The sequence below is a fragment of the Columba livia genome, chromosome 13 (genome assembly GCF_036013475.1).
Source record: "Columba livia isolate bColLiv1 breed racing homer chromosome 13, bColLiv1.pat.W.v2, whole genome shotgun sequence".
Taxonomy (NCBI): domain Eukaryota; kingdom Metazoa; phylum Chordata; class Aves; order Columbiformes; family Columbidae; genus Columba; species Columba livia.
Window position 1 is genome coordinate 12,692,845 of NC_088614.1, and position 23,805 is coordinate 12,716,649.

Below are 23,805 nucleotides of genomic sequence, written 5' to 3' on the forward strand. Positions count from 1 at the left end.
AGTGATAACACTGTTATTTTACTTTTAAATGTTATTTTAATAAAAGCTTGACTCCAACTTTGTAAATACAAGAAGTGGTAAAGGCAGCAGCCAGTACCTGCTTTTTAACAGGGATGCTCATAATCATGGAGTGGTTTGGGTTGGAAGGGACCTTCAAAGTTCATCCAGTGCCACCCCTGCCATGAGCAGGGACATCTTCACCAGGTCAGGTTGCTCAGAGCCCTGTCCAGCCTGGCCTGAGATGTCTTCAGGGATGGGGCATCCACCACCTCTATGGGCCATCTATTCACTCTGAATTTTGACCATGAGATGTTAATTTGGGATGCAGGACTACACAGTTGCCAAACGCAAGATCAAAATGTAAAATTTTATTCTGTAAGAAGTATCTGGTATTGATACTTCTCTCTCTGAACACAAGCTGCAGGAAGAGCAGAGTGCCAGTGTCTAACACCTCATTTATACCAGAGAGCACCTGCAGAACACCCACCAAATAGCCACCATGGCAAGTTCTTCCCTAAGCAAAGCACCAGGTTCAGATACTGTTCAAGCTGGACACCTCACCTGCACAGAGAAAAACAACCACTGGTCACTGCCTGCAGCAGCTCCCTGAACCCCACGCTGCTCCACCCCCATCGGGACTATCCATCCCATCCAAATGGTAAAGAAGAAATAACCAGCCATTGAAGCAAATGCTCTTTAAGTGGATTTGCACCTTCCTGGCAGCCCAGATGCTCAGCCTACCCAGGAGAGGCCTCCTCGCTGCCATCTGATTGAGCATGCCGATGGAGAAGTCAGCTCTGAGCAACATTAGGCTCATTTTCTCTATACTAAGCAGCCCAAGCACCGGTGATTCATCCCCTCAAATATTTGGTTACAGCCAACCATAATACTGCCTCATGATGGAAAATGCCTCTCCTTTCCATGAAATGGAGCACGTTGCCAAGCAAACAAACAAAAGAAAAACCAAAACCCTCATGCACATAAATGAGAAGAGAGGGATTCAGCTACTAGAATGACTTTTCCAGCCTTTGTCACTGTTGCAAGAGTAAGACTAGCGATTTCTCCTCTCTAGAGGAGAGTAACACAGGAGCTCAGTCAGCAAACCACACAGAAAAGTTGACAAGATTCTCAAATGTAGAACAGAGTTTTGGCCAGCAGTTTCCTATTAAAGAGATAAAATAATTAGAAATGTTTCCTCAGCATTTCTTTCTCAAAGAAATGATACTCCTAAAAAGGAAGAGAGAAAAATACTTGTGATGCCAGTCAGATCAGAAGTTCAAATTACCATGAGAAAGAAACACAGCTATGAAATGCTGCAAGATAATCAGCTTCAATACAGAATAAGAGGGGGACGAAGCCTGTTTGCAGCTACAAGCTTTTATAACATGGAGAAGATACCAGCTTTGAAGTGACAGGGGTAGTGACGAAAACCAAGAATTTCCAGTACACTAAATACAATTATAACATGAAATTGAGACTTTCTCAGGAGATCGCATTGAGATCTGAGATCAACCTCTCAACTGTAAGACTTGTTAAACTACTTAGCACCCAGTGTAACTACCACACGGTGCACACAAGAAGTGGACTGCAGGCTTCAGGAGTAGCAAGTAAATGCCATGCATGTAGTAACCAACCATTGTATTGTGGAATCCAAAGCAACCCCCAATTCGGTTATATTTTCTTTAAAAATACCCCAGAGGGTTAAGACTAGCGTCAAGCCTCTATGGAAAACAGCATTTACTGGCAGGCAGTGTGTCACCATCCACAGACAAAGCCACAGTCATTCACCTTCTTGCTGAAGTGAGAGCACCCAAAACCGAAAGCACACTGACCTTGGGCGTGCCTGTGTCCCAGAAAACATGACAGCCTCTGCCCAAGTGCTTGGCAATGAAAACCCCCAGGGTTGTGCAGAACTTACACAAAAACTGGGCTTTAGCCCTGCAGTTTTCTGTAGATAATTCTAGCTTTGTCAGAACACAGAGCAAATGAAGGATCTGATCTCTTTAACTTGGTAACAGTCAAAAGAGAAGGGACATCCTACCACCACAGTAGTTTCTTTTTCTGTAGACTATGAAAATCAGATAGTCACCTGTACATTGGACTACTTTGCATTTTTACTTTTCTGAAATCTGTTTTTAAAGCTGGTAGAGGAACACTAAAATTGCAACATGGATTTAAATTCAACTTCATTGTCTCACTGAAAACTAGTGTCTCCAAAGTAGGCCTGGTACAGAGAGCCCTGCCCAGGTTTTCCCTTACCTCTGGATTCAGAGACCTCAGTGCTCCAGGGTCCTTGAGCATCACAGGCTTTTCTGCTACAGCTCTTTCTGAAAGAGAAACTGAAGCATTTACCACCTCCTAGCTTCCTCCATCTCAGAGGTCACAATTTCTCATCTCAATCATTTAGGTGGAAGTGTCCTTTGTACCTCCAGAAGACCTCAGCTGGCTTTAACACTCTGAATGTCTCAACCACCTATTCAACAATAGCATCAATCATACAGAACACAACTTCCCAGTTCCCTTCTTCCCAAACTCTAGAAGGGTCATTACATTTCTTTTCAGTGACAAGGCTATGCTTTGAGGCAGATGAATACACATCTGAGATAATGATCTTTAAAAAAAAAAAGATAGTGGTATCTGACAGCTCTGGGGAAGCTGAACAAGAGTTGCCTCCAGCAAGCTGACGTGGCAGAGCTGTACAAGCTCAGCAGCTGCCCAAGGAGCAGAGTGTAATGCGCCACTTCAGAAGTGGCAGAAAGATAACACCCTGCAGATGGCAGGGAACACTAATCCTACAAACTGAAGGGATACAAGCACACTAAAAATTGATTAGCTATACCATATTAAGTTTTGGCACAGACGCTCATTCCGAGGCTTACAAATAAATCCTTCAATTAATGCAAGTTAATCTTCCTTGCTGCCCTGGAAGTTACAGATGTTATCAACAATAAACACATATGCTAAGCTTCGACAGAAACATTCAAGATATGAGGATTTAAAATTCAAAAAGGACCAAGAAATTCTAGAACAGACAGTGCTGGGAGGGAAGCGTGGAGTCCTTGGGTATCAAGCAGAGGTACGGCATTGCACAGGAACAACCCAAAGCATTTTAAGTTTTTTCTAGTAAATTTAATAATAGTCAATTTCAGAAAGGATAAGGCTTTACCTATATTACTACCCAGAAACCAATAAAAGAGGGAGATAAACTCATTGTAGTAAACTTCAATACTACATACTTAGTTTAAAGCATCTGATACATTAACAAAAGATAAACTACAAAAGCATTTTGAGGGACAAATCAAGAGACTGAGCAGCTCAGTCACACAGTGTAGCCCTGCCACAGGAACTAGATGTAGGGCTTGCACAGAAGCATGTAAGTAAATCACACCATGGGCTACAGGAAGATGCTACAAGGAGGGACTGCTGGAAGTCGGGGCAGATTCTTGTCAGCAAACCACCAGCTGAAATGGTGAAATCCCAGAGTTGTGCTGTTTCTTGTCTGTCAACTAATCTTGGTGCTTTTGTTTCTCCTAAGACAGAGCTGGGGCTCGTTTTCAAAGGAAGGTTCGGTACAGAATGATTCTGTAGAACAGTCTAACAGTCTCCTGCTGTGGACCGCAGACATGAGCCCAGCTAGATGGCATGACTATGCCATTATGGATGCGTAAGATACCCTGAAAACAGTTTCGGATGTGTGAAAGATTTTGATAACATTGCTGAAAAATGCAGTGATGCCTCAGTTGGAAGTTTGCGCTGTCATCTGTCTGACAAGTGCCTCGGAGAGCAGAGCACAGAGCAGACAATGTCTAGACCCTCCTATTCTCAGATTCACCACATTTGATACTGGTTATCTCCTCAAACATGAAAAAACCAACAGCACAGCAGGAAACAGGCTGAAGAAACTTCCACTTCTTGTTAATTCAAGCAGCACCAGAGGATGCCCCAATCTTTCAGTACCTGTAGCTGAGAGCCAGTTCTGTGACTTTCTGTGCCAACCATGCAAAGCCAGCAGCTTTCTTTGCTAGCTTACGTTTGAGACTGCACTGGCAGAGTAGGAGATGTCCTGATTCTCTTTCCTCCTGTAAGTGGATACAGTGACAGCTGCTCAAAATGCTGCCATCCGAGTCAAACAGAACATATAGGTCACTAGGTTAGCAAACCTGCCTCAGAGGCACTCCCGGGAAGTGTGATCCCTGATCTGAGGCTTCCAGAGCTGAAGTCTATGGAACTTGATGCACAGCTTTGGGCAGGTCTTTGGAATCCTTTATCTCGCGTATTAAAGAAACAAAACAAAACACACAGGAACCCAGCTTCATTTCTCCCTGTTTGTCTCTTCAGGTTCTGCCTTGAGGACCTTTTCTCTCTGCCCCGCTAAAAGCCTACCGCAAAAGCTGCAGGAGAGATCCTGATGACAGGTAGCTGACCACATGTAACACAAGTGATTCTGTCAGCAGAGCAGACTCCAGATCTCACAGGTATCCTGCTCCTACCACAAAAATCTAGCGGGTTTTTTATAGTGTTTTAAGGCCTCTGCCTGCAAGAAGAAACTTAAAGGAAGTTGGTCAGTGGGTTCCAGACCTCACGTGGGCAAGAAGAGGATGGGGGTTGACTGCCCAAGAGATGACTGACAGTGCAGGTGGGTTAGGAAGTGGCTGAAGACAAGTGTGTACATGTTTCACAAAGCAATCTAAAAATGGTTTAAACAGGAGTGCATACCCATTTTAGTTTGTCGTGGCTGTACATCAAAAAAGGCAAAAAGCTTAAAAACAATTTAAGATGCTTTCAAAAAGCTGTAATGTTATCAGGAACAAAAAGTCACAGTCATCTGAGCCTTTTCCTACATAACTTTGTGAGGAATTTAAGGAGAATTAAGTTTCAACTGTTTTGATAATTATAATTCACTTCACTACTTCACTAAATGTTCCAGAGGGGTAAAAGCTCTAAAGAGAGAACAATTCACCCATTGTTTTGTGGTTTGTTTTTTTTTTTTTTTAATCTTTTGCTCCAGGACTGATACATTGACCAGAGTTTGAGTACAAACACACACACCATTCTCAATCTTCATTCACCATTAGGTGAACCCTTTTAAAAGCAGTGAAGAATTTAAAGTTTTCTCCATGCCACCAGACAGCCTTACTTTTTTTTTTTTTTTTTTTTAAAAAAAGAAGCACATCAGCATATCTGCTGGATTTTCTTTTTTGCGATCACTTTCTAGCACGTCCCACTGTCTCCTGGAAGGTATAAAATACACACAAATGGCACAGCCATTCTGGCACGTAGTTCACCGACTGTCCTCTGACCTATGATTCAAGCTATATTAGTACCAATTTGTGCACATGCACTGAAGCAAGAAATCCAAAAAGCCACACCAGTACTTAAAAATCACCACAACTCTTGTCCTTCTCCTCATACGCAGCAAAACACTCAGATATCCAGAAACTTAAAGCAAAAGTGAAGCACTTACTGTAGCAAAAAAGCCTTAAAAAGGGAGAAAAATAACTAAAGATATGAATGTTTTGCACGCTTAGAAGCCACTGCTTCTCCAGGGGGAGAGATGTATTAGGAAAAGGATGGATTTCTTGTCACTGATCGTGGTGACTTGCGGAACCTCCATTAATAAATGACGAGCAGTACCTCACCCCGGACTTTGAACTGTCAGGTATACCTACTGAACAGACAAAACCTGTCAAATACATAAAGTTCCCATGACAGAGTTATGCTTCTAAAGCCCAAGTTTGGGCAATAGATCAAGGTATCAGGTAATTACAAGCACAGCTGAAGGTGGATCACAATGCATGGGTCCATCACACAACCTTATGAGTCATGCGTGAACACTTGACTTGTATTAAACCTCAGCAACATAATGAAGAATAGAAAAGGAAATAACACACATGGCACAGCTGCTGCCATGCCAACTTTACAGTCACTGCATACAAACCAGGAAGGGAAAACAAAATACATTGTCAGGACACAGGGAAACACAAAGCACAAAATGACAACACAGTTCCAATGAGATACTTGAACAACACTGAATCCCAGCACAGCACCTCTACTGCGCTACGTTAAAGCAAGGAATAAATACAAAGTCTACTTGACAATCACAAGCTCAAGAGAGGAGGAAACAAAAACCCCAAACCAAACAGTTTTAAATGCTGAACACAACATAATGACAACAGAGCAGAATGGGACAAACTACACCACATTAGCTCATCTTCAATTTACTACAAGGTGATAACATGGCCTCTGTCTTGAGAGGGAAACCTAACAGTGCACATGACAAGCTCTGCTCCGTTTTGTGGAAATAACGCCATGTATCCAAGTGACTTAAAGACACCAATAGGAGACATTTCAAAATACAACAGGTTATCACCCACGGTAGGTACTGATGTGGAAGGGAATTTGAACATAAGCCAGTATGCATCCCATGACAAATCAGCACTTTTATCACTAACTTACTGCTTATGGTACTAAATAACTCTCTTCTATTCCTTAGTTTTACCAAACAAGCAAAAAGCTTGACAAAAATGGATTTTTATATCACCTGATAGACAGAGTGCGAGAGATGTCTTGCTTTATAGGAGGGAACCAAATTGTTTTTAAGCAATCTATTTCAGCCCATCTGTTAGGCTCACAGCAAATAAAACATGCTGAGAACCAAGACCTCTGATGGGAAAATACTGAAAACATACCACGGAAGAGAACTGAAAAGTTGTGCAGAAAACCATCACATCCCTCCTAGGAGAAAAAGGAACGTTAAGAGAAGCACAGAACAAGATAACAATGAAATGAAGGGAGCCAGTGGATTATGAGGCCATAGAGTAGGATACCGGAGCAGCTAACACAAAGCGCTGCACTCAAAACTGCATGTACAGAAGGCTGAAGGTAAACAAAAAAGGAAAATTAAAGACTTCAAGGAAACTAATAACCCCACCTACCTGGAAGCACACACTGATATCACAGCTGAAGATAAGGGAGGTGTGTGAACTACCCAAATTAGATATATCAGCAACCTAACAGCAGGTAAATAACCTAGACTAAGGTAACAATCAATCAGCATAACAAGAGCAATGAGAAGAGTTGTGCAGAATGCGGAATACAGCATTAAAACACCCTGGAGGAGCTTCCTACAGAAGTGATGGACAGCAGATGCTGAAAGCTTTCAGAGTTAGCAGGAACCTCGAGAGAGTATTTGGATGAAAAAGACACAATCACATGCGCTGCAAACATGGGAAAAAGAACACACCGGGAGAAATACACAACCTATTCAACTAGACTTGTAAATGAGAACAAATAGCAGATTGGGGCACAAAGTGATAGCACTCATGTCCTAATGGAAGTGACACAACTGATACCAGCAGGAAAAGGGAGGAGAAAGTAGGAGAAAGGAGGTCTTCTGCTGAGTGGGCTTTGGAGGAGAACAAAGACACATGTAAAAGCACCTGCAGAAGAATGGGCCAGATTTAGACCAAAGAACAGATCAATTATTTGTATTTGGATTAATGCAAAAGAAGACACATTCAACAGCATCCTAGACTCTTAAAATAATACAACCAGTTATAAGGATGCATAGTCCTCCAGAAAGCCACAGTCAACTAAATGTGTCTGAGAGGACACAAGATGCAAAGGAACATTTCAGATGACTCAAAAGTGATTAGAACATCCACTGTTATGGTGCAATTTAGCAGGGAAACAGCAAAAGTTTCAATACTGAGTAGTAAACAGGAAGAGTCACAGTAACACAAACATGTGTAGGTCTCCACATGACAATAACCTCATAGCGCTGATGGATGTACAAAAAAATTAGGAGAAAAGCCAAACTGAACTAAGGACCAGCATGAAAAAACAACAAAAAAAACCAAACACAAAACAGCAAAACAAATAAATGCATTCACTGCAAGACAAAGGACAGAAAATTTAAAAACCTGAGGCAAAGCTAGTGCTAAGCAGAAAAAATAATCCCTTGCTTATGTTGAAGAAAACAAATACTGACACAGACATAAAAGGAGAAAAAAAACCACCAAACACAGCAGCATTCGGAAGACAGTGCAGTATCTACAAGGCTGAATAAATTTAGAAGAGAAAAGGCAGCTCTTACATCTGTGCTTCTCCATGGACCAAAGTTCCACTGCATGCAAAATACTGATAAACGCAGGCTGAGCACCAAAATGAACTCTGGGCTTGGGGTGGATACCAAGAGATCCAGAGGAAGATCTTGCAATAACAAAATAGAAAATGAAAAACAAGATGACTACGGTCATTCTTGGTACCTACACGAAGGCTCTACCCAGAAAAGTCACTGTTCCTGCTGCTGCACAACAGAAAATAATAAATAACAATTATTTTTTTAAAAAAGGAAAAATGAAGATATGCGAGATAGAAACAGTCATCAGCAGGACATAACCAAAGGGCTTAAGAAAGAAATACGTGCTCAGTATCACCATCACCCAAGCAGTGAAAAGACCTGCTTTATAAGCACTGAACTAAGAGAGCAAAGCAGTATCATGGTGTCACCACACTACTAAGAAAGGTGCCACTGTTTAATCTGTTGCCAAGATATTCGAAAGAGAAGATCTATGTAAATAACTGCATTCAGGAGATCACTCCACATCTTCATATTTTTCTCTGTGAAAGAGAGAAAACTTGCTCTGCAGAAATATTTTCACATTGAGAGTGGTAAATAGCTTTCACGATTCTGAATTTCACGCTAAAATAAAAACATTCAAGGGCTCAACAAAATTCTCCTGAGTGTGCCTGAGCTCCCCAGAGGTCCCAGAGCAGCCTGTCACTTTGTCCCCTGCGCACCAAACCCAAACCGCTGGAGCAAACCCTCGTTTTGCAAGTCATACAAGTACCAGGAACATCTCCCAGCACTCGAGCGGCGCCGTGGAAAAGTTGTAACACCTCATCGCCCCGAGCAGCAGCGGGCGGGGGGTGCCCCATTCCAGCAAAGCCCCGTTTCATTCAAGTTTTGCTGCTTTCTCTTGCGAGCTTCTACTCTTCAGACCCGAGCTGAGCTCCGGGGCCTCCATGGCAGCGCTGGGAGAGCCCCAGGTGCCAGCAGCCCGGCCGGGCACAAGGCGAGCGGGGCTGGATTGTGGCCACCGCCTTTTTTCGCGCGTTGCCCACTCGGGGGTGCGGGTGGCCCCGGCGACGCAGCCCCTGCAGAAACCAGGGGCGCCCGGGCCGCTGCCTCAGCCCGGCGGGGCGGCGCTGGCCGAGCCCCCGGCCCACCCGGGAGCCTGCCCGACGGCACGCGTGGCTCCCGGGGAAGCGGAGGGCGGTGTGGTGGTGAGGACCGCGCCGTTCCCTCGCTAACCCCAGGCCGGCCCCGGCGGGCCCGCCGCCGCCACCACCACAGCCCAGCCCGGCCCGGCGCTGCCCCTTCCCCTCAGCGCCAACCCGGTGCCGCCCCACTCCACCTCAGCCGCACGGCACCCGCCCGCTCCACCGCCACCGCCACCGCCACCGCCACCGCCACTACTCCCCGAGGGCGGTGCCCCTCTCCCCTTACCTCACCTCAGCCAGAACGCCGCGGGCCCCCCGTGGGGTCCGCGCCCCCGGCCCGGCAGCTCCCCTCCGCTCCTTTGTGCCGCTGCGGCGCACGGCAGGAAGATGGAGGCCACACACCGCCCGGCCCCGCCCGCCCCGCCTGGCCCCGCCCCCCGCCGTCTCCCGGGCGACCCGCCCCGCCCTCGGCCTCGGCCCCAGCCCGAGAGCTTCGCCCAATCGCGGCGCGGAGCCGCCCTGACGTCACCTGTCAGCCGGCCCTCCCTCTCGCCTACCTTGTGCGCGGCAGTTCCGCGCGCTCCTCTGCCTTCCGTAAGAGCAGCGGGGATTCGCTATCGGGGAGGAGGGTCTGCCTAAGGAAGACCTCACTCGGTTGGCTCTTGCAGGCGGAAGGGGCGGGGCGACCGGCGGCGGCGAGCGGACGGGGGCGGGCCTGTAAGAGGGGATCAATGGCGGCGCGCTGGGCCGGGTTGTGTCTCTCGCTGTGACGGATCGGCGGCCGCGGTACGTGCTGGCGGCGGCGGCCCGAGCCCCGTGGGGCGGCAGGGTCGGTGGCGGGGGTCGGGGGCTCTGTGAGCGCGACGCGGAGAGCGGCCGTGACCGGGCTGCGAGGCCTTAGGGGCGCGGCGGCGGAGGGCGCCGGGGCCGGGCCTGCTGAGCGCGGCGGGCCGGGCCGGAGCGCGGGGGAGGCCGCTCCTGGAGCCAGTAGGAGGAGGGAAGGTGGAGAGAGGAGATCGCGGACAGCAGGGCCCGGCCCAGCACACACGGGCCTGCGCCGGGGCGGCTTCCCTGCCCTGAAAGCGCTCGGGCACCGTTAGCAGCGGGGCCGGGTCCCGGGAGCCGGTTTTAACCTGGCTGCAGGGTGGGGAGCGACTCTGCACCGCCGGCTCCAGGGTCGGTGCGCAGCGCTTGCTTGGACACGCTGCAGAGACGTTGCAGCGATGGGCAGCGTGGCCCACTGTTTACGGGAGGTCTGGATGTGCTGGAACCCGAGACAGTGTCTCTGCTCTGGGTCTGGTCCAGCACAGGTGATGGCAAGGGCTACGAAGTTTTATTTTTTGATCCTAGGAATGTTACCAGCTGGCACATTTTACAGCTGTGACATAAACTTCCATCATTTGCAACGACAGCCCATCACTCACTAGAATAGTTACCAGTGGAAAACATCGGCAACTGTCCCCTCCTCACCTGACACATGTGGTTTGTGTCATGTGGGAGATTTGTGTGTGTTTGAGATCAGGCAAGGCAAATAATACAGCAAGATAAGTAAACTTTGTAAGTGCAAATGCACTTCAATGCGATGCTGCTCGATTTTTAATTTTTCTCCCATCCTTGTGCCCCAGGATGTGGTTGTCATTAAAGTTATTTGCTAAAATGTTACATCAGATGCCACTTTCCAGGATTGTAGTGAAAATACTGTAGCTGTTTGTCAAGTCATAATTAAACTTTAATGCACCCCAGGTATCTTAAATATATTGTGTAAGTGAACTGACTGATCCAGAAGGCAGGTGGTTTGCTGTTGAAGACTTTAGTCCCCGGATGATACTGTGGCCTTGCCAGATCCCTCTCTTTCAGTTTCTTTTTATGACTTTCTGTCATTGTTGGATTGGAACCTTTCATCTCCTCTGTAAATGGATGGGTTGAGATTACACAAGTGGAGAACCAGGTTATCTTGTTTATATAGCACTTGGGTAGGAAAGCTGCCCTTGTGATCAGGACCTGTATTCAGGAGGGAGATTCAATTATCATCTTTTCAATAGGTTTCCAGCTTGAACCACGTTCAGAAATATCACTCAAAGAGCAGGTGTTCCATGGTTTCTGGAAAGTGGACTTGTCTTAGGGTGGGTTTTTGTTAGACATTAAAAAAGATATGAAAGAAAGAAAAGAAAAGATAAAAAAATCACCAGCCCTTGGTTTGTCCTTCCTTTCCCCAGCTCTTAAGAAAATATTGTCTTTTGATAATTCCCACCTTAAGAATGCATCCTGCTGTAACAAATATTTGTCCAGTGCTCCAACCTGGATTTCTCCTGAGACCAAGTTTGTGATTTGTATTACAAACAATACCTCACAAAAGTATCGGGTTTTGTAAGAATTTCAGGACTCTGCTTCCTGCAGGAGTGTTTCCTTGTGGTATGAAGGAAGGATGATAAACTGGTTCCTTCCATTATTTGGGTTACTGCATCCCACCCTCCCTGGAACAGTGAGTGTCCTGGGATCTCCTACAGGCTGAAGTGCAGGTGAGATCCGAAATGAAAAATACTTGAAGTACTTGCTGATGCTATAGCAAGGAAATAAGAAGAAACTAGGAAAAAAAAAATGAGGTTAGCATGACTTTAAGCGAACAGCTGTGTTTATGTTGTGTTTGTGTTGTACTTGACCATACAGACTTGATGTAAGAAACAAAAATAGGCATTAATGCTTCATTCTGTAGCATGGAGCTGGCAAAATAAATCCTGAAAGGAGCCACCTAAAACTTGCAGAAGCAGTTTGTTTCATCCTGGGCTTACAGGTGTCAAGATCACGAGTTTCCTTCTTTGGAATGACTCCTCGGAGCATCTCTACCCTGCACCCAGTGCTGACACAGGGACCTGGCCAAGACTCCCCATTAGGATCTCTTGAGGGAGGGGGCAGGTGTGGGTGTGAGAGTCGGCAGCGCTTGGTTGGTCAGAAGTGCTGCCCCTGTTTTCTGATCCCAGCCCTGTTTTAGCCCATGGCAATTCCCTCTTTCTCTCACCTCTTGGGTTCTGTGTAACCCTGACAGCCTCCCCAGCACAGTCTGTCTAGCCCTGCTCCCCACAGAGCTGCAAAGAGGTACAGAATGCTTTTAAAAAGTTAGAGAGATTGGTTACTAATTTCTGAAATCTCACTGTTAATCCCTCATAAGTATATGTATTCAAATAATTGAAAACAGGCAAGATTTCTCAATTTTTCACAGGATGGACAAAAAGAATGTAGGTGAAGTGAGGGCAAAGTGTCAGATCCTTTCTCCAGATCAGAAAGGTATAAGAACTGAAATAAAAGAATGTGAGTATAGGTGTGGGGTTGGATTTTTTTTTTTTTTTAATATTTGTTTAGGCAAGGTAAATCCAAATTGGGGTGGGGAAAATTCCATTAACATACAATTTTTAGAAAAGGAGCCTGAGGCAGACAACTAGCATGGAAGACATAATGAAGAAAAAGAGTAAAGAGGGAGTAATAGATGGTGCTATTAGTCTTAGCAGTTTTTCAGTGAGGAGGTATCTCAATCAGTACTTAGTATGTAGCGGTCTTTAGAGAACTGAAGTTATGATAAGTGCAGTGTCTCTGCTTTTCAAGATGTGTAGTAATGTCTCATGCACTGACAAGTGAAATCAGGCCCTCGATGTCTTTCATATTGTGTTCTTTAGGACGGGCTGTTCCACAATGGATGGGGGAGATGGTACTGCTGACCTTGTGATTAACAAGAGGTTTGTGTCTGAAGCGGAGTTAGAGGAGCGACGAAAGAGAAGGCAAGAGGAGTGGGAAAAGGTCCGAAAACCTGAGGATCCAAAAGGTATGAGATAGATTTTAATAACTATAGGAAAGAGATCCAAGAATATTTCACTTTTGTGGAAAACAGAAATAAAAGGTAATAGGTTGTATTCTACAATTTCAAAAGGTTTTGATGCGAAGGCGCTAAGAACTGTTGGTGATTTAGTATTTCTGTCATACGGTCTCATTTCCTGATTTGTTCCTCCCTTTCAGAATGCCCAGAGGAGGCGTATGACCCACGCTCGTTGTATGAAAGACTTCAGGAACAGAGAGAAAAGAAGCAGCAGGAGTTTGAGGAGCAATTTAAATTCAGTAAGAACCAGCAGTTACTATTTTGAACTGAAACCCAGCAAACTGCATGTATTGTGTGGAACAGCTGTATATAACATCTGTGTGTCTTGTCTGTCTGTCTGAGAGATAAAGAGAGGCTTCAGCAAAGTATTATTGAAATCTTGTATTTTTCAAAGATGGTAAATGTTCCTGCAGATACCATATTGTTGTGAACACGGAGACAGCACTGCACACGAGTGAAACTCCAAAGTCGCTTGCAGTTACGAAGCTGCATTCCTGTAAGGTGTGGAATACTAGACTTATTTTTCACATTAAATAGAGAAAAAACCCCTGATACCAGTCCATGGAAAAGTAGAAATGTAATGTGGTTTTGTGACTCTCAAACTCATGCTTTAACACAAGACCATTCTATTTGAATCAATAAAAAGAAATCCTGTTCCAGCAGCTCTTGCATTTCCAAGCCATAATTAGTTGGCACAAAAGTGGTTTGAGGCTCGAGATAACTAATTGGAAGAAATAAACATACAGGAGTTGATTCTTCAAAAAGTACATTTTTAACTCTTGTAATGAAATGGAAACCAAATTTCTACTTGTGTTTGAACTTCTGGGTTTGTGGAAAAATCCTTTACATTTTATCACCTGTGTATGTGCTACTGAGTGCAAAGTTGATAATGAGAACTAGGAAATTATTAGTGAACCATTTGAGGAAGAAGGGAGCTATTGGCTCTCAATAAAGAGCAGTAAGGATGATACTGTGGGACTCCATTTTAAGATGGATTCTGATTTTTGGTTCTTTAATTTGTTTTTCTATCCATGGGAATTTTGAAGGAGTAGAAAACAAGTTCTGATCAGTAAGAATTGATGATGGCACTTGGGAGGAGAGATGCCTTAATGCTGAGAGAAGGGCTCAGCCTTTAAAAAGTAACCTTGAATATTAATTGATTTCTAGAGTATTTCTGTCAAAGAGAAAAGCTTGCCAGTTATCAGTGTGAAGGGATTTCTTAGCTTGCCATTAATGTGAGTAGGACTTGACTACTTGAGTGAAGATCAAAAAAAAATATGGTGACCTCATGTAAAAACCTAAAAATCCTCTTATGGAATTAAGCTCTAATGAAAACTAAAGGTGACGTTTGGGTTAAGATTTCTGAGCATGACTACAAAACCAGCAAGGCTTGCTCTTTTTAAAAAAGCTTTTTATTACCTTTCTAACGAAATCTTTTTATTTGGAGACATTGGACATTTGCAGAACAGAAAATAAAAGACCTTCCTACTGCACTAACATGTACTTTCCTTAAAGTAGGGTAGCATGTTTAGAAATAATTTACTTTTACTTGAAAGTTAGGAATTGTCTTCCTTCTACTTTCTTTTTTTAAACAGATGTTAATCTCAGTTAAGTTTCTAATTGTTTGCTTTAAGAAAATGTGCTTCCTATTTTGAGGCAAGATTTATGGGGTGAAGTAACCTGTTTTTTTTCCAGTTTTTGGTTAGTTTAAGAATAGATCCTGAGGACACAGGCTTAAACTCAGTGTCTGAAACCAAAACAACAAATGTATCATTGCTTAATGTAGTTATTCCTTGTTTTGTGTAACCTGTTCCAAATAGTATTTCAGAACTGTAGAAAGGCTGCTTGTGTGAAAACTTGGTCAATTTTCCTTAATTGCATCAGCAAGTCCAGCAGCATTTCATGGCTTCCTATGAATTGTGTCTTTTCTCTGTCCTAATGGTGTTGTGTTCAAACCATGTTAGTTTGTTGCAGTTTGTTTGCTTGAGTATGTAAGAGTTTCGGCTCATTAGCATCCAGTATCATTAACTGGGAAGTATTTTTACTCCTTAATTACAGAATCCAGCAGGTTTGCGGTTTGCTTTGCACCTTTTTCTCGACACAGCAGCGTGACTGCTGGGCTACCCAGTTCACCCAGGACTCCCCCCAATCCCAGTGACTTTGGGCAAATTGTTCTACCTCGGCAGTATTAGAAGTGTCATGTGCGAGATGTGGACACTTACAGTTCAAAATCATTGGAAAATGTTCTAAGAGAATGGCAAAGTATTACAAAATAAATGGTTGCTCCCTAAGTGGTTTTAGCTTATCAATATGCATTCTTTTCCTTTATTCAGAAAATATGGTAAGAGGCTTAGATGAAGATGAGACTAATTTCCTTGATGAGGTTTCTCGGCAGCAAGAGCTACTAGAAAAGCAGCGAAGAGAGGAAGAGCTGAAAGAACTAAATGAATACAGAATATCCTTTGCATTAAAATGCCTGACAGTTATGTAGAGGAGAATTAAGAGGCTGGGCTGTATTTTTATTCTGTCATTGACATTCTCTCTATAAAACTGCTTTACAGAACGTCTACAATTATAGACTTTTAGTGTTTTCCTTGTAGCTTGGATCTCCCACTGTAATGTTTGATATTTTGCCCCCTCCAATCCCCACATCTTTGGTACTTTTCTTTCCTTCTCCCACTCCCCATTGTTTGAGATGTGGTGTTTTGTTTTTCTGTTATTGAGGGCATGAAATAACCATAGCTAAAAAGAGAAAGAAAACATAAAGGCAAAACAGCATATTACTTCTAACCTTTTGGTTTTGTCTTATTGAAAAGTAAGTGTTGTGGGTTTGGTTTTGTGTTTTTTTTCACTGCATATTGGCTGTTTCAACACGCCTGTTTGAAAGAATGTTTGAACTGCTCTCTCTGTTTTTATTCTTGAAGTATTAGCTGCTTTCTCCCTTGATGAGAAATTAAATACATCTGTGCAGATGTGCTGACTTTCTTCTGGGAAGTGAGTGCCCATGAAGACTCGGCTCCTTTGGGTAATACACACTTGTAGGCAGTACTAAGAGAAAGACAATTTGCTGTTAAATGACAAATTTTTGTGAAGATGTGCTAGAAAAGAATATAGCATGTTTTTACTCTCTTATCAGTGCCAGTCAAGGGAGGCTGGAATACCTGGAGGATTTCTGTGCTAAGCTAAATGTTTTTTGAGGTTTCCTGAATCTCTGTAGAACCCAATGGTTTCTTTGCTTCCTAATGAAAACCATTGCTTTTAAGTCATCGGTGAACAAAGCACAAGTTTTCACGGATGCTTTAGTATAAATGAAAGAGTTTGTGGACACAAGGAAGTGAGCAAAACCAGTCAGCAAATAAAGCTGAATAGTGCCAGTGCTACAAAGATCTGTATTACCTCGTATTTGTTAATGATTTACAACTTAGAGTGTGTGTTCTGTGCGGAGCATCTAAGTTATCTCAGTAATGCACTTAGGAAATAGCAATACTGATGCGTTTTTTTTTACCTCAAATAGCCTGTAATTGGTTAATGGATTTGGAACGTTTTCTTCGTTTGTTCTAATAATGGGGTGTTCATGGGATATATTTAGTTTTGGTGGTGGTTGCTCGCGGGTCTGGCTGATGAGGGATGTGCAGTGTGAGGCTGTGCTGTGGCAGCAGCTGGCAGCTCTTGTTAGGTCACGTACAGCTGGGGTGAACCATACCAGCCCAGAGGGAATCTTATGTCATCTTAAATTAGCCACATAACACACTGATCCCTGTATTTACGGGGCAGGGCCTGTTGAAGACATATAGGCCACGTAAACTCAGTCTTTGCAGTCTTACTAATATCATCTGGCTCTGTATCTGAAGTCTTGCTGTAAATTGTAGAACTAATTGCTGATGGGGTGGAGGGAGAATGTTTTATAGTCACCTCATCTCTGGAGAAACTGAGGTTTTAAAATTATTATTATTTAAACATAGTATTTCAAGCAACCTCAGAGCAACTTGCAAAATGACTCATCAGTGTTTGAATTTTTTGCTGGTATTCTTTTAAAATGTAGAAGGTGTTTTTGCATCTGCAGGTTGATACTAATGGTTTATCACTACACTGACAAAAAACAGTGAATACTAGGTAAACGTCCTGGATCAACAACGGGTTTTTTGCTCCTTACCCTATCCAGATGCCATTGGTCTGACAGTATTACAGATTATTTTATTTTTTAAGCCAGTGCCAAGAAATATTCAAGAACAACATCTTCTTGTCTTAAATCCTGTGTAAATGAAGGAAAAGTCCCCCTCCAAGAAGCAGACTTTACTGTAAGACAGCTTTTTAAATGCAGTTGATATTTTCAGAAATAGAGGTTTATTTCTAATGTAGTCTTCCCAAGAGGGGACAGTTCTTGGCTACTTATAGTGTTACATTTGCTGATAGCAGCAGAACACATAAAATAGCTGGTAGAAAATATGCCTCTGGTAGTTGATGAGTGCTAGGAGTTTGGAGAATGCCATCCTGGATGGAAGTGAAAAGCCTGAAATTTGGTATTTATAAAAAGCCTTTGGGTTCCTCAGCCAGGCTTTTATAGTGCAGTATTGGAATATAACAAGGTAATGAACCTAAATGTGAAGGTTGAACACTGCAGTGTGTGGAATTGTGTGTTGCAACATCAAACCATGTTCGACACGAGAAGCTTTCAGGTTGCTCCTGGCAGCCACAGGATGGCACTCCTCTGCCATTTTTAAAAATAAATAGAATTGTGCAGTCTGGTTTGGACTGAGAAGACTTTCAGTTGAGGTAGGGAGCAGTCGGGGTTACTGCTGTATCCCTAGGAAAATCAGATAAGGCATGGCATCTGAACACTCTTAATTGTAAAGTGCTTGAGCCTGTCACTTCCAAGGACAGTGTGAGAGTTTTTGATTTGCAGATGTTCAGTGGGGAAAAAAACCTGTGACTACAAACATATGGTCCATCAATGTGAAATTCACTGTTCAATATTTTTCTGCAATAACTGAGGCACCTGTGAAACTCCAACTTGGGGTTATGTCACCTGATCAGTGGAATTGTAGGCAGAGAAGAAGCTGCTAGAAAGCTCGATTTAGGGTTGTAAACAATATATACCCTTTCAAATTAGGTGGGTTTGTCTTTGCTATGTGCGGCTTAAAAGTTTTGCAGAAGCTTTTGTGACACCATTGGCACCTCATTAACAAACAGGATCTTTGCTGGACTTCGCTTCATCAGGTGCAGGTGGACATGAACTGTTACCAGAGACAGGACTAGGTCCTGCCACAGGAGACCCGGTCAGTGTGTGCAGAGCAAGTGTGCCTCAGTAACAGACACAGCTCCTTCTTATCCTGTCTGAGAACCTGCTTAAGCCTCTCCGCCTCATTAGAAGTTTCAGCTGCATCCCACCTTGCTAACACAGTTTTAAGCTACTTAGTTTTTCTGTGCAGTCACAGTTGGTTTGGGTGAATATTGGACCACATGCACCCTTAATCAGGTCTGTCCCTTTGGGTTTTCTGTTCAAAGCAGTAGTAACAGCCTCGTGGCCGTTACAAAGAGATGAGCCGAGAAGTTGAAGCAATAAATACCAAAACAGAAGATGGAACTGTTTTGCTTTGCTAGGCTCAAGTCTGCTGGTCTCAGCAAAAGGAGGGTTAGAAGTGTGAAAGTGAGCCCACATACTGCTATGTGGGGTTTTTTTTGGTAAGGATTAGGGGTTGAAGAACCAGTTAATTTGAATGACAAATGTGTTGATCCCTGTAGAAGCGGGAAGTTCTGCGTTGGCTTTTTTCTTTTTTTTTTTTCCCTGTGTTTGGTTTGGTTTGGTGTGGGGTTTTTTTTGGGGGGGGGGATAGTTTTTTTTTCTAAGACCTTTAGGAAAAGGCAGGGCGATGGGTATGAGTGCTGGTTGTGTCCTGTGTCGCACCTTTCTGACTTCAGAAAAGCAGCTCCTAGTCTGCTGCCTGGAGAGCTGGTATTGATACCCGAGCGAGCCCGAACCCAGAGGGTGAAGTGTCTTCCGTCTTGGCTGAAGGTGCCAGCTAAATGTCATTACAAATAAGTTTATTTTGATAGAATATGTGAATGAACTTGGGTTGCTGCTGTCAGCAGAGCTGGCTAAATATATCGAAGAGGAAGTGTCTGTTCTCTGCATTCCTTCCTGTTGATCCTTAACCCTTAATTCACAGCACTCTCACCAAAGTGGGAGTCAGTATGGACCCAAAGAAGGAAACTGAGAAGAAATTGCCCATGAAGTCAGTGGAAAACAAGAACAAATTCTCTCAGGCAAAGCTGTTGGCAGGAGCCGTGAAACACAGAAGGTTAGTTTCACACTTCTATAAATTCATGAGGAACGGAACCCAGTTAGCAGTGTAAAGGGAGGCAGGCCAAAACTGCCTCCAGAGAGTGAGGTGTGAACCTTAGCCCTAAATCAAAAAGGGGGGAGGTATAAGAAAAGACCAGCCTTGTTTCTATAGGCTCTCACAAGCTGTGGGAAAAACATGAAGCAATTCAAATAGATAAGCATGTGTAAAGCAAGTGGGTAGACTCTTCATTCTAGACTGATAGGCTTGGGCAATCCTGCTTGGGGATCTAGAGGGAATCTATTTTACATCTCTATTTGTAGATATCAGTGTCACCTCACTCGTGTAATTTCATTCAGGTTTGCATAATTTAGCAGCCGATTTTATCTGAGTCTAAAATGGATTGTTTGAATTGCTGCCAGGGGCAGCATGGGGAAAATGTAGGTTACAAGAGAAGAGCTTTGTGTACCAGTTTGATCCTGAGGGCATCAGGCAAACTTCCCTTGTTCTGCACTGATACATCAACACCTTTTCCACCCCAGGGAGATGGAAGCTGGGTTTGTGATCTGTTTGCTCTTTTGGTCTCCAAACGCAGCTGCTGGTGTGCTACGGGTTATGGGGAAACTAGGCATGTGGGACCAGACTTATTTCCCACAGATGAGTCGTCTAATACCTAAGATGATTACTGACGTCTCGAAATTCAGTCAGTGGTTTTGAATCTGTCCCAGAGAATAAGAGATTATTTTAGAAGCTTATCTTGTAGGGTGATGTTTAGCTCCTAGTACATACAGCAGTAATTGCATGTCTGAAAACTGAAGTAAGCATTTCCACCACCTAATATGGGGGGTTGGGTAGTTGTTTGGGTTTTTGGAAAGCAGAGAAGAAAAACCCTGAACTGATAACAGGCAGCCAACAATGTTTTTTTTTTCTTGTAACCACTGGTACTTAACCCAGTAGGATGTAGAGAAGGGGCTGCCATGTGCTTAATGGTACAGCTAAAGTCTGCAGATGGCATCTATTGAAGAGAGCATCTTAACCAACATGCCAGTGCCATCACAGACTTGCTCTGCAGTCTTCTATTTTTGCCATCTTATCTTTATTGCAGACTGGTCAAAACCAAGTGTAGCGCGAGCTCAACATCTGCTCTCTGAGCTTTGTAGTTTCCTGTAAAGGATGTATTACTGTTAAAACCTCCCTGCGCAGAATAACCTTTCATCTGTGCTGCATGTTCTGACAGGGACAGAAAAGAGTTAATGCATAGTAATGCTCATACTTCATCACTTTAGTTCATCACAACTGAAGCTGGGAAGCATTTTTTTATGCGGCTGGCTTAGGATTTGGAACATGCAAGAGGGGGGGAAAGAAGCTGAGCAGTGACAAGCAAGAGCTACAGCAGCTTTGAGGAGTCAGGTGTCCAAGTAATGCTCTTTTTCTGCAACACCACTTTGGACCCCAAAAGGACCCCTTTCTCTTTTAGGTCAGACACTACAGCTGTGTGTGAATTGCTGCAAAACCTGCCGGGCTTCTTACTGGGTGCAGGATTTGTAGATGTTTTAGAACGGGCTCTATAGGTGCTTGAAGGAGGGGAAGGAAACCCTGGAAGTCAAAAGACTCACCAGCAGGCATGGTGACCATCCACGTGTGCAAGCCTGTGGTCATGTGGGGTGGCTGGAGCTCAGGTCGTCATTCCTGCTCTCCTGTGGGCTCCTTGCAGCTGAACAGGCAGCTCTGGGTTGCTCGGACTCCCAGAAGCATGTTTCTGTTTCCCAAGTTAACAGGTGATATTTGCAGAGTAGGAGTTGACTTTCGAGGATCCTGCATGTTCCCCCAGGAGCCCCAGTTAACAGCAGTTAGAAGTGGTGATGGTCATCAGGGGATCCTGCTGGCATTCACTGTAGCATTTGAAGCAAAGATGTGACTTTAACATCACAGTAATTAAGTGGCTGCTACAAGACACTTTCTAATTTTTTTCAACAGTTCAGATGGTGGTAACAGTGTGAAGAGGTTGAAACTAGATACTGATCATGACGAAAAGAATCAAGGTATGTCCTGATTTTTGCATATGGGAAGCTGTCTGTCTCTCACCTGAACAGCAATTGACTTGGTGTTAAATCTGATAGAAGATTTGCGTTTCTGCTCCTTCATTATGCAAGACAGCACAGACTGCACTTGGCATGTTCTCTCTTAAAGCAGCAGAAATGGTGACTGTAGGTGCTGACAGCCGTCACAGAAAATAGGGCTGGAGTGAACCCCTACAGGTCATCAGCCTATCCCCTGCCCAAACCATTCCTGACACGTGTTTGTCTAAGCTGCTCTTAGATCTTCACAGATAGAGGCTGGGCACCCTCCCTAGGCAGTTTGTTCTAATGCTTAACTGATTTTTACCCTTAAAGAGTTTTACCTGATAACTAATAGGAGTCTCCATAGCGGCATTTCAAGACTAGTGCTTGTCCTGTTAACAGGAGACATGGGGAACAGATCATCCCTTTCCTCTTCACAGCAGCATTTGATTTATTTGTATACCTTCACTGTAGGTTTTCATGCTCTGAAGCGATCTTGTCCATCCTGGAACCAATTTCTTTCAGAAAATTATGAGGAACTAAAAGAAAAATTAAGTTGCATTTCAGTCTTAGCTGCCAGGGCTGCAACTGACTTGCTGTCAGATACTCTGACATGAATAGGGTGAGCTGCAATTGTGTAATGACAACCCAAGGCGCTTCTTGAATCTTCTGTTCAGTAAACTTTCAGAACACCAGAAATAATTAATTAGCCGTGGAAGATGGGAGACATTGACTAGCAGAGCGATGGAATAAAACTTTTCCCCAACTATGCTGTTATATTGCAAAAAAATATTCAATTACACAAAGCAGAGCTATTTATTCTTATTTAGTGGGTTTGGTATTTGACAAGCATCAAACTGACAACTTTAGAATAAAAATCCATAATGCCAACATAGAACTGGGCTTAAACTAGTGATGAGAAAAAAAAATCCCCTGAGGTAGCAAGTCCTTCCTGTCAGAATAGCTTTATTGCAGCATGAAGCTGCCTTATGCTTTAATTAAATCCTGCAGTCATCCACCGCTGATGTGGCAATAGCAGGTGAATGACACGCAGCAGTTCCTGGGCTGATTAAAAGCCTTTCCCTGCACTCTTGTTTTTGACGGAGGTTCCTCTCTTGCAGAAAAACCGTCCTGTGTTCCCCTGGGGAGCAGCTCCGTGGGAGGCTCCACGGTCCACTGTCCCTCGGCAGCTGTGTGCATTGGGATCCTGCCCGGCCTGGGCGCCTACTCGGGAAGCAGCGATTCCGAGTCCAGCTCGGATAGCGAAGGCACCATTAATTCCACTGGAAAGATCGTCTCTTCTGTCTTTCGTAGCAACAGTTTCTTTGATGGTCCATAACAAAATCCCTCCGTGTGTAATGTAGTGCAGAGTATCTTCCAAAGCCCTGATGATGGATGCTTGATGCATCCTTCTGCCCCAAATATAATCTTTCTAGCTAACCTCTCAACTTTAATACACTCAGATACTCCTAAAATAACTCATATCTTTTTTTTCTTCCCCCAACTTTCTGGGGTGCATACTGAGCCTGGAAGAAAGGCTGCCATCCTAAACCAGAAGGCACACCTGCCAAGGTATTGAAGGTCTGAGGGTAGGGAGGAGAGATCTTTATCTTTTAAAATTCTCACAGGAAGAAAGAATTCTGGTGATCTTAGAAGTTTATACAAGACTAACAGGCAAAAAATACTCACTCCAAGCGGTGAAGTTTTGTAGAAACAGCCATGTGTTCTGTTTTAAAATGTCATTTTGTTCTGTATTGGAGAAATGGGGGCAGAACAAGAATCAAGCAGATGGTGAAGTGTAGATTGCTATGACACTGTAAAGAAGTTTTAGTGTTACATGATTAAAGACATTCTGAATGCATTTTTTTTTATCTCTGCTTGTGCCATTCATAATTGTTCCCATTCCATTAAGCAATTTCTGCTGTACCTGACCAGGTCCTTCCTCCAACCACCACCCAGGAGAAGTGCAAACCAGCAGCCTCCTACAAACGCAGAGATGGTGATGGAAAACTTGTTCTGAGTGAGTTCAGCGGAGCTGCAGTTGGCTGATCGTGCAGAGGCCGTTGCTCTCAGAGCAGCACCTGACAAGTCATTCAGCTTTACTGCAGTGGTGTCCTGATGAGCATGAATCCAGAGTGGGTGGGATTCCCCAGTTCAGCCAAAGCTTTTTGTGCAGAAGCTGGAGAATTCCACCGGCCTTGGTAGTCAGTGCTTTTTGAAGTTGTATTGGATTTAAGAAACCTTACTTGGGCATAATTATGGGTGGCATGAGCGAGAAGCAGGCTGTGAAAGCTGAAGGGCAGTTATCTGAATATGACGCTAAGCAAGTCATAAGAGAGCAGCTGGGGTAAAAGCAGTGAAAACTGAAAGCCTT

General features: G+C 43.9%; 2 protein-coding genes across 12 annotated transcripts in view; one reads left to right on the plus strand and one right to left on the minus strand.

The window, feature by feature from the left end:
• RSPRY1 (ring finger and SPRY domain containing 1) overlaps positions 1–9,856 on the minus strand; it is a 38,046-nt gene extending 28,190 nt beyond the window's left edge. For 3 of the 11 annotated variants that reach the window (XM_065029146.1, XM_065029157.1, XM_065029148.1), the window contains exon 1: positions 9,517–9,655. The gene's annotated coding sequence lies outside the window, so the exon portion shown is untranslated. Of the gene's footprint in view, positions 1–97; positions 1,770–2,259; positions 2,328–9,511; positions 9,656–9,782 lie in introns of those variants that run through there. The other 8 variants (XM_065029154.1, XM_065029156.1, XM_065029147.1 and 5 more) reach the window with 7 other exon arrangements.
• A 1-nt stretch (position 9,857) lies between these two features.
• On the plus strand, positions 9,858–23,292 carry PSME3IP1 (proteasome activator subunit 3 interacting protein 1). The gene is made up of 7 exons (XM_065029170.1): positions 9,858–10,011; positions 12,894–13,039; positions 13,231–13,329; positions 15,424–15,545; positions 19,256–19,389; positions 21,349–21,413; positions 22,553–23,292. The coding sequence occupies exons 2-7, from the start codon at positions 12,910–12,912 to the stop codon at positions 22,768–22,770; spliced, it is 768 nt and encodes a 255-aa protein (XP_064885242.1). The 5' UTR covers positions 9,858–10,011; positions 12,894–12,909; the 3' UTR covers positions 22,771–23,292.
• Positions 23,293–23,805: the final 513 nt, after the last annotated feature.

Excerpts from the sequence above, each read along its gene's own strand:
- PSME3IP1 (XM_065029170.1), top strand. The coding sequence starts at position 12,910 with ATGGATGGGGGAGATGGTACTGCTGACCTTGTGATTAACAAGAGGTTT. Across the intron at positions 13,040-13,230 it reads AAAACCTGAGGATCCAAAAG|AATGCCCAGAGGAGGCGTAT; the intron begins GTATGAGATAGA and ends CCTCCCTTTCAG. Across the intron at positions 19,390-21,348 it reads GGAGCCGTGAAACACAGAAG|TTCAGATGGTGGTAACAGTG; the intron begins GTTAGTTTCACA and ends TTTTTTCAACAG.